The 11,093-nt window shown below is 36.5% G+C and overlaps 1 protein-coding gene across 1 annotated transcript; it reads right to left on the reverse strand.

The window, feature by feature from the left end:
• Window positions 1-9,459, reverse strand: LOC120078463 (tRNA (guanine(10)-N2)-methyltransferase homolog). Its single transcript, XM_039032730.1, has 6 exons — window positions 9,095-9,459; window positions 8,796-9,007; window positions 3,281-3,598; window positions 2,829-2,903; window positions 2,366-2,440; window positions 1-720 (listed from the first exon to the last, which is right to left on the reverse strand). Exons 1-6 carry the CDS (start codon window positions 9,297-9,299, stop codon window positions 163-165), a joined length of 1,443 nt encoding a protein of 480 aa, XP_038888658.1. The 5' UTR covers window positions 9,300-9,459; the 3' UTR covers window positions 1-162.
• Window positions 9,460-11,093: the final 1,634 nt, after the last annotated feature.

Genomic DNA, 11,093 nt, shown 5'->3' on the forward strand with positions numbered 1-11,093 from the left:
TTAGAGGCCAAACAAAACACTTAAAAATTTAAGGACTAAACTTGCCGTTTAAGCTACATTTTTATAAGAAAAAAAACTAACAAACTGCATGAACATAACCAAAATCCAAGGGGCTTAGAAAATTCGGAGAATTAGCAAACCAAAACCTACAATAACTTCCAATTATACATACTTTCCTCTGTATTTTGGTTTTGGGTCTTTACTCAAATTGCAATTGCCACCAACTGCAAGCTGGGAATCAGTGGAGGGACTGAAAACAGCAGAATGGAGATTACCATCTTCTAACCATTTCAAATGGTTTTCCCTGAATTCTTCATGTTTTAATCTTGCTGCCTCTGCCATTTCTTCAGTGTATGAACTTCTTTTTACCATAGTTAGCAACACCCGGCTGTATCGCGAGCTTAATATTTGCTCGGAGGAACTGATTAAAGTAAAGCAAGGATGTTCTGGGAATTGATTAAACACGCAATCTTCTTCCCTCAAAACAGGGTAGAAGAATACAAGCCTGCCACCCATCACAAGCATCTTGGCAGCAAGGTCAAGTAAATCATGCACACACTCAACAAGGCTGTAAGCAGCAGTTGATGGTATATGGTCTGTTCTCTTGTCGTCTGGAACCGTGTAAGGTGCAACAGTTCCTTTTAACAATTTCCGACCACCAGATTTACGCCCTCCGGCACGGACTCCATAAGGAGGGTCGCAAATGATTGCATCAAACATCTGGGTAGAGAAGCAAGTTGTGAAAATGCATCAGAACCAGGATAGCAAATATAATGCTAAAACTTGTAACAAGCATCGCAGCAATGAATAACTAAAATGTTCTACTGCAGATGGATTAGTTGCTTTCGCCATATCTCTCTCCTTGTGTGCCTGGTGACAACTTTCAAACAACTCATGAAAGTCAAATTCTATCAAATTGCAAACATTATGATTTGAAAAAAGTCTACCAACAAGTACGAGTAAAACACTTTCCAGAGAAGTTACGAAAAATGAACTCAAATTATATGTAGCTAAAAAGAGAGTAGAATTAGAAAAGGAACTTGAACGGTGCACACAAAAAAGAGGCTTGTAATTTTGCTAAATCAAGAATCCCTCAACTTGAGTTTATCTTTAAAATGTCGCATGTTCCTTATTAACACATTCCTCAAATGAGTTAGTACTGCATTAAAGTCTTGGCTTTTTCCTCAAAACTTTGGCCGGACTATAGCACATCATTCAAGATAATGTTATATTACAAACGGAATTTGAAGGTGCCAAACAGAATCATTGAATAATGAAAATAGGATCATTAGTAGAATATTTATGTTTATTAGAAGGGGGATATTAGTAAATAGGTATTAAGTTGGTTAGAGATAGTTATTAAATAAAGGGAGTGGGGTTAGGAGAAAGGTGTGAAGAATTTTGTAATGATTTCCTTTAAAGAATTTTGGGAGAGTAACCCTCTCAAAAGGCTATGATATATTGTAGTTTCTTTAGTGATATTGCAATATATACATTTCTATCCATAGTGTTCTTTGTGTTCGTTATGTTCTTGAGTGTTCTTGTTAGGAGGTATCCTAACAAGTTCAAGCTTTGCCCAATATGTTTCATGCAATATATGTTATTATGTATTATTTAGTTTTTAATTGCTTGGAATGTGTTAGAATTCAGTTAATTTTTAACTCTTAGTAAATCATTTTATACAAAAGAAAATTGCAAAAAGAAAACTTAATTCTATTTAAAAATTGATAAACATTTCAAATTTCATTCTTTTCAGTTGGCTTCTTTGGTGATGATTTCATCTCTGGTTCTAGATTCTCTTCAGCTGGTTTTGTTGCTGTGTTTTTTTCCCGGCTGTTTTTGACTTCAGAGATTCTCGAGTGTTTTGGAGGAGGTTTTTCCATGCTTAATGTTGTATTTAGTGTTCTCCCAGCGGGCTTGCTTTGCAAGTGTTTTTTTTTTCCTCTCTCAACCCTCTGTTTTGTGGTTCTTTGAAGCTTCAAGTTCGGTTCGAACCTTAAGTTCTTTGCAAGATTATTCATTCAGTTTTTTTGTTTCTCATTTATCTTCCTTATTCACTTCTATATGAGTTTGTATCTTTTCCTTGAGCATTAGTCCCTCTTCATTTCTATATGAGTTTGTATCTTTTCCTTGAGCATTAGTCCCTCTTCATTTCTTCAATGAAAAGTTTTATTTATTGTTAAAGAAAATAAAAAAGAAAAAAGAAAAAGAAAATGATTGCAAATCTGTAAGTAGATGTTAAGCGGTGAATATCCACAGCAATCAGTGAGCATCAGAATATAACAATGCCAGTGGAACTTCAAACCAGACAGGAAAACAGTGAAAAATAAATAAAGAGTACAGGTGCTAAATATTACTGCTGTACCTCCTTCAATCCTGGACGCCAGGGAGGACGATTATTATCTGCTCTTAACAGCACAATTGGCGGTGGTAATCCATACTGCAAGCAGTAATAAACAGATTAATTCCACTACACCATGAAACATCTAAGATCATAATTACAATGCATAAGGAACATAAAGCATCAAAACTTGATATTATCATAATCAGTTGAATCCCAGAAATTGCACAAGCAAAATGCTAACAGTACAGTTGTTTATCCTCTATCATGCTTGTCACCCTCACATTTATTTTAACTGTCAGTTCATGCGTGCATAAAATTTCAAACTTACATTTATTTTATCCTTTATCATGCTTGTCACCCTCACATGTATTCTAACATAGTACATTACTTGGCCAGTGTAAACTATAAACCATAAACTATTAACTAAGACTTGCAACATGAACTAAATTTCCAAACATAGAATTTTATTATAAAACATATTTACCTGCTTGAAATTGCTCCAAACATTACAATCAGGGCCACGACCATCACGTACCACCCTAATGTCAATGTCTGCACCCTGAGACATTTTGGTCAGTTTGAATTCAAATGGTCTCTCTCCCACACGCATTCTATGGGAACTGGAAACAACCTTAAATTAAGTTCCCTAAATGCAATGAATGGTCATTAATAGATTGAAAACTAAAACTCATAATATAATATCCAATACAAAGCAAAAGTACCCCCCATGACTCATGTACATGAAAGAAAGTAGGAGACTTTAGAGGAATGTGTTCAAAGCTATCAATTTAGGATATTAAGCCTCCCACAGGTTTTCTGCCAACCAAATGTTGTAACATCAGACAATTTCTTTATGAGATTAATCGAGATGTACTTAAAGCTTGACCAAAATACTCGCGTATATAAAAAATAAAGATGCAAAGCAAAAGTAGTTACCATTGTCATTGCTCCAAAATGAGCTGCACCCACAAGAATGCTCCCAGTGCCAACAAAAGGATCATAGACAAGTTTCCCTGCTGTCGCTAATGCTTGGTTGGCCATTAAGAAAGCCATTTCAGCATCCATGGCTGTTGGCCCAAGATAAGTGCGACTTTTTAACTGATATGTTGGTATAAGCTTCCTATCGGCACCACCGACCTCCCGGCCAAAAAAAATCCTCCTTTGAGAAATTGGTGGAAGTCCATTATTGAGTCCGTGATCAGCAGTTTCCATAAGACAGAATTTATGATCTGGACTTTTTAAACTAACTTGACCCTGAAATATACCATACGCATCCATTTATTAAAAAATGAAGACATTGACATGTTCAGCTTGTGTAGCAAATTAATGATTAAGAACAGTGTCAAAATTCAGGTATTACCTGCAGAACCTAAAGAGCTAACGGAAGAAAATGACATTGATAGGACTTCTACTACTTGATTGATACCATTTATGATGAGAAGCCGTGATAATTGCATGAGACCATGTCTTGACTAAGTTAAAAGTAAATGTAAAAGAGATGCGATTGTAACATAAATGAAGCATGAGGTAGCATAACTGTCCCATCAACATGCCACCAAATTTCTTCAAAAAGGGTAAGATTCCCAAGTTAGGATGTGAAACCGAAAATAAATGTACAAAATTAAGTAAACTGATTATATTTTCTCAATCAAACTTGCATGCATGAAAAACATGTAAGAAGTTGGGTAGATGGATAGTACTTTCTTGATTAAACTTGCATGCATGAATTAAATTATATACCTTCTATAATTTTTTTTTAAAAAAAAGAGAAAAATCTTTATTTATTATTATTTTATATATATAATTTTTTTTTTTTTTTGAGAGAATAAAAAAGGGCTGAGGAGGAATCCTCAAGAACACCTACACCCCGTTTGGTTGGAGTTTTCAAAGGGAAGAAATGGGGCCGAAAATTACTTCAAATCACTGGCCCATTATCCTTCCTTGGGGACCCAAAAATGGGGCAGAGTCCTTTTCGGTTCGAGAACATGTAGTTAGACTTTAGAGCATCCTTCTTTTAAGGCCAATATTTCCTCTTAGTAGAATGTTGAGGTTCTTGTGAAGAGGGAAAGATATCACTTTATGGGGAAGTTGAGGTCGTAAAAGGGGCTCTTAAATCTTGGAATTAAGAGGTTTGTGGAGACATTAAGGTTAAGAAACAAAAGATCCTAAACAAAATCAATGGGCCTGACTTAAAGGAGCTGGAAGGCCCTCTGGAGACTGCTGAGAAAGAGGAGAGGGTTTCTCTAAACGGGAAGTTTGTTGAGGTGGTCCAGAAAAGAATCCATCAGTTGGGGTCAAAAGGCCAAGGTGAAATGGGTTAAGAAAGGGGATTGTAATACTTATTTCTTCCATAGGGTGGATAGTGACAATAAGAATAAGAACAGTATTGACCCCTTATCCTGAACAGTGGGGAGCTTTCCCGTAATGGGAAGGAGGTTGAGGAGAAGGCTCTTTCCTTCTTTTCCAAATTATATAATCCCATAGTGCATCCCAAGCCATTGGGAATTGAGGATTCGTAATAGAACCTTATTGGCTAAACGGTTCTGGCATTTCCCCCTCGAGCCTGTTTCCTCATGCAATAGAATTACTGTTAGCAAGCATGACCCTCAACTCTTTGAATGGTTGTCAGGTGGGGTTAAAGGCACTTTCCGAAACCTGTGGAAGGACATTTCTCTTGAACTCCCCTCTTTTTCCCATCTTGTTCATTGTTTGGTGAGGAAGGGAAGGAAAAATACTTTTCGGAAGATTAGTGGGTGGGGGATAGAACCCTCTGCTCCACGTTAGCTCATTTTTATAATTTTCCCTTAAAAACTATTTAATTTACTTTTTAGCTTGGTGAGGGAGCTCAACTTCTTTCTTGTTTGGTTTCCATCATTTGTTGACCAATAAGGAAACGTCGGCAATTGTTTCGATCTTGTCTTCGATAGGAGAATTTGATTTTAGGCTAGGGAGAAGAGATGTTCGTGTTTGGAGTCTCGACCCTTTAGAGGGTTTCTCTTATAAGTCCTTTCGATGTTTGTTGGATCTTTTTCCCACTAGTGAGTTTGTCTTTGGTTCCATTGTGGAGGATTAAGATTCCGAAAAAAGTTAAAGTTCTTTCCCTGGAAAGTTTTACTCGGTCAAGTGGACACTTTGGATCTGCTTTCGAGAAAGTTGCCTTCATCAATTGGTCCATTCTGTTGTATTCTCGGTCGGAACATAGAGGAAGATCTGGATCACTTGCTTTGGAGGTGTAAGTTGGTGAGATCGATGTAGGACCACTTCCTCCAGGAGTTTGATTTCATGTTGGCTCATTAGAGGGTTATTGGCAGTTCGATTGGAGAGTTCCTTCTCGATCCACCTTTTCGGGGGAATGGCCAATTTTTGTGGTTAGTTGGGATGTGCAATTTGTTCCGAGTTTTGTGGGGTGAGAGAAATAGTAGAGTTTTTAGAGGGGTGGAGAGGGACCCTAATGATGTTTGGTCCTTAGTGAAGTTTCATAATTCCCTTTGGACTTCAATTTTGAAGACTTTTTTGAAATTACTCTTTAGGCAACATTTTACATTCTTGTTCCCTCTTTCCATAGTGGGCCTTTTTAGGCTTGGTTTTTGTATGCCCTTGTTCCAAAGGTGTTTTCTTCTTTCATTTGAAGGGAGATTCACACAAGGTCTAGGAATCTTTTCCCCACCTACCAAGAACAAGCTTGCAACAGTTTCATGGCCCAGTATTTCTGTTTAGAGATAAAATTCTAGGGACATCTTAATTTTATTGGTCTTTTAGTTTCTGTGAGCCATAGTCTAACTTCCTTCCCATACTTAATGTCAATAATTTTGTGTGGAAGACCAAGGGAATCTGCAGAACCATTTTGACAAGGTGGGCTAACTTTTTCTCCTTTTAATTTGCCAATTCCTAAGAACCATGAACACTTTAGTTTGGCTAGCATGTTCATATCCAACACGTGTCAGACATTTGGACACTCCGACATCTGTTAGACACATATCAAACACTTGTTAATGCAATAGATGTATTAGACACTAGTTGTACACAGTCAAAGTAGGACCAACATTTATTTGACATGCATCAAACACTTGTTAAGTATACTAAGTAGACACACATAAGACAAAAAAAGTTAAATTTTGAGAGTGAAATACATCAAACTAATTATTTAAGCATATAAGTGCATAAACTCATTGACTTTAAATTTCCTTCATAGCTAAAAGTGATATATATATATATATATATAAATATATATTTTAAAAGCATGTTTCATTTATTTATTTATTATTATTATTATTTTTTTTTATAGAATCAATAACTTTCATTGAGAAAGAATGAAAAAATACAAGAACATACAAAAAAAAAACCCACAAAAAAAAATCATCTAACGAAAAGGTTTCCAACTAAGTAATATGTTACCTAGGGAATAATTACCAAAAAACTTCCAAACCGAAGTACAAACTGAAACATGAAACCTCACTAAGAACCAAACTTCACTAGGATCCTTCTCCAGACCTCTGAACACCATTGTTTCTCTCACTCCAAATGTCCCACAACACAACACACACCCCAACAAACCACAAAAGCTGGTGTTTCTCTCTGAAAGGCAAATGGAGGAGGAACTCTCTGATCATCACGCGAATATCCCTCTGGCAAATAATGTGAATATCAAATTCTTGCAAGAAGCATAACCACACAAACCTCGAAAATCGACAACCCCAAAGCAGATGATCCAGGTCTTCCTCTGCCCTCCGATAGAGAATACAGTAGAAAGGACCTATTAACGAGGCTATCTTCCTAGCAAGCCAACCAATGTGTTCACTCAACCGAGCAAAACTTGTCAAGTAAAGAACTTGGTTTTCTTTGGTATCTTAATCCTCCAAACCACATCAAAGGCCAACTCATTACCAAGAGACGGATCCAAAAGCAACCTAAAGAAAGACTTACAAGAAAAGCCCTCAGTAGGATTAGGCCTCTAGGCATGAACATCCTTCCTCCCCACCCTAAAAACACACTCTTCCAAAAAAGGAAGAAGAGAGGCAACCTTTCTCATCTCCCTAGTGGCTGTCTCTTATACACATCTAGATGTGTATAAGAGACAGGATTAGGCCTCTAGGCATGAACATCCTTCCTCCCCACCCTAAAAACACACTCTTCCAAAAAAGGAAGAAGAGAGGCAACCTTTCTCATCTCCCTAGTGGATAAATGACAATGGAAACCAAAAGGAAAAGAATACTTAGCTCCCCGACCAGGCCACCGATGATTTTTAAGGGAAGACAAATGGTAAAGATGAGGAAACACAAAGTAGAGGGGGCTATCCCCCACCCACGGATCTTTCCAAAAATATGGATCCTTACCATCCCCCACAATGCAGCTGACCAAGAAAACGTATCCTTAATGTGTCCTTGACGCATCCGTGTCCTAAATTTTAAAAAAAAAATGGTGTACATTGATTTTTAAGAGAAGACAAATGATAAAGATGAGGAAACACAGAGCAGAGGGGGCTATCCCCCACCCACTGATCTTCCTGATAAAACGTATCCTTACCATCCCCCACAATGTAGCTAACCAAAAAAATGTATCCTTAACGTGTCCTTGCCACATCCGTGTCCTAAATTTTGTAAAAATATGGTGTATCGTTATGTTCCATTATGTTCTTGTCATGTCGTATTCATACTTCTTAAGCCAATTTGAGAACATGAGTTTTGTTCTCCTACCCCTCCTTCCCATGAGAAATACCTGAGCAAAAGGGTTTTAGGCCCAAGGGAAAACACCAGAGCCATTTCACAAACAAAACTTTGTTACTAATCCTTAAATTCTCAAGTTCTAGCCCTCCTAGGTTCTCAGACTTCCCTATCATCTTTCAGCTCGGTAGATTTTAAACTTTTGTACTCCTTTATAGCTTTTTAATCATCGTTTCTTGTTTAGAGATTTTTATTTATTATAAAAACTATTTTTTAAAATAAATTTTTAAAAATATTATTAAAAGAACCCTTCTTACCAACAAGGAGATATAACCAACCAAGCCATTCTCTTTTGCCCCCTCCCCCTTTTATTGACACACCACCAAAATAATATGATTTGGCCATCACACTTCAATATAATCTCGGTGCTTATAGCTTTTCGATAATTCCTCTTCACAAATTGCTTTGCAATTCTTTTATCTATCAATTCTCTACCTAAAAAGTTAGTGGCACCACAATTTATAACTTCTAGCCTTATTGTCTCTGATCCATCACTTAAACCAACTCTTCAAGCTCAATAGTCTGTCCATCACTATAAGAGTTTCTTAACACATATTAATTTGATTCCATAACTGAAGTGAGCATTCCACACTATAACCATGTAGTCTCTAGTATCCATTATAAGCAAAAGGATTGAATTTCAATAGCTCAAAATCATAAGTTGAAAAAACAATAAAACAGAGAGAAAAATAAAAGGGAGCATAAACTAGATTACCGAAAGGCTACTAGACCTTGAAAGGGATGTATGCTAGCCCCTGGATACGTTCATTTTGTTCCTGGAAGCTGATAGCCTTCCCAAAGCTCTCTACAGAAATCTTGAAAGAGCTTCCGGGTTGTAAGTATGGCGATTTCCGTTCTTCCGGATAATTTCTAATGGACTCCTCTAGCTCCTCGTAGTCACTTCCTTCACCCCAGAGTTCATACATCCCCTTCACTAGTATACCTACACAAAACCAAACCAAATGAAATTAAATGAAAGAAAACTGGAGCAAATTAAGACAAAAACCAAAAACGAAACGAAATTGCTGACTTCGATTGGCGATGTTGCGAGCAAGATCGTCGGAAGAGAGGTCGACGAAATGGAAAGGAGAATCGGGGTGATGGTGAAGAGGAAGCTTCCATTCCAACTTCTCCCCTTTGTGGTCGCCATTTCCACCAAACAACTCGGCTAGAGACTCGACCTCCGCCTTCCTGTAATCCAAAAGCCTGTGATAGAACACACAGAGATACCACATTTACTCGAATATAATATCTGATTGTTCCAATTACTTCTTCAAAACTGAAGAACTGATTCGGAGACAGAGGAGAACACAATGGCTATAACGAAGCTATGGACTGAAACAGTTGGGGTTTTGGTAGTGTTATTGCGTCCAAACCCTTTCAACCCTTCTCTCTTCCTATTAAGCTTGGTTGAAATGACTAAGAAAAAAAACATGTTTTCCAAAAAATTATTTTCATTTGAATACTTTTGATAAAAATTCTTTAAAATAAAAAACCTCATATGTTTGGCAACTCAACATTTTTATATAAAATTTGTTCGGTTTCGATACTAAAAGTATTTTTATTAATGTCAAAATATTATAAAGAACGATTATAAAATACCATAAATTAATAATTTTAATATAATGGTTGTTGAAGTTGGTAATTGAATGGATCGAATCCCAACAAAAGCGTATGATCGCTTATGCTTTGATTTTTGTTTAGATTGAAAATTGTATAGGTTAAGCATATATTATAGAAGGAAAATAGAAAAATACCTTTGAAGAAACTCTTTTCTATAGGGATTCTTTTTCTCCAATTAATCGAATTCCTCCTCTTCTACAAATGCCTCGAAAAGGACTTCCTTGCTATGACTCTAGCAAGGTACCGACTTGTAGGAGTCTCTTTTGAAAAATAAAGGAATTGGAATAGGAGAGCTTTTTGGCAGAGAACCTTTTCTGTGATAATATTGAGAGTGAGAGAGTGAAAGATAGTTCTTTAGCATAATGATTTTAGTCACCTCCTTTTTATGAATACAAACTCTTTTTATTTAACGTGGAAAGGGAATTAACTGACACTACCCCACTTCCATGCATAAGAGGGTAGTTAATTTCATTTAATTAATTGACCAACATTCATTAACTATGGGGCAAACTACTACATACCTATAGTTGAACTCTTATACACTGTAAAATATGTTGCGCCCATGGATATAATCATTAAATGTAAGTTGATCCTACTTGAGTTATTCATAATTAAAGCTGATTCAAATATCATTTTATTCCTACAATTACCTCGATATCCTTAAATACCACTAATCCTCTAACGAACAATTTGTTTATGGTCCAACCATAAATTAAGTTCCTCTCAGATCAATGAAAGGGTGAGGCCCTATTGTTCAAGTCCAACACTCAAGGGAACTACTCATTGATGCCCCAATCTCGTGGTCATGTAGTTTGTAACTTGTATTTGTACAAATAGATTATTTATTTAATAAGTAAGCTGTTATTTTATTTAACATTTAATTGCATGAACCCAGAATAAAAAAAAACTAAGATCCAAGGTTATTTGATGAAGCTTAAACATGTATGTGGAGACATACAGGTGAATCATGTTTAAGTAATAACCTGAACGGTCAGTAGTAGATGGATAAGGTTGGGTACCTTATCCTTGTGACACTATAGATACGACCCGCTTTGTAATTGTTACAATTGTTGTAAAGTGTTACAAATGATTTAATCCTGCTCATTCATGTAGAGACATATAAGCAGAAGTATCTTATATAAAGAGTTTGTATAAGAACGGACCACGAAATGAATAGTCTCTCTTTATAACACCGTTACTAGAAGAGGCTTACATTTCACCAGGATGACCACATGTGACTTAACCTTAATCCTGAGTGAGTTATGAATTCTTTCCTATGAAGACGATCCTTTGATCTGCATGGGTAAGAATGACCAAATTCACCGACTCAATATGCCTACCAATTTGGGGATTCATCTTATTGAGGAGCTGGGAACACAACTACACAAAAAGGAATTCACTCCTTC

Source organism: Benincasa hispida, chromosome 5, assembly GCF_009727055.1.
Source record: "Benincasa hispida cultivar B227 chromosome 5, ASM972705v1, whole genome shotgun sequence".
Classification (NCBI taxonomy): domain Eukaryota; kingdom Viridiplantae; phylum Streptophyta; class Magnoliopsida; order Cucurbitales; family Cucurbitaceae; genus Benincasa; species Benincasa hispida.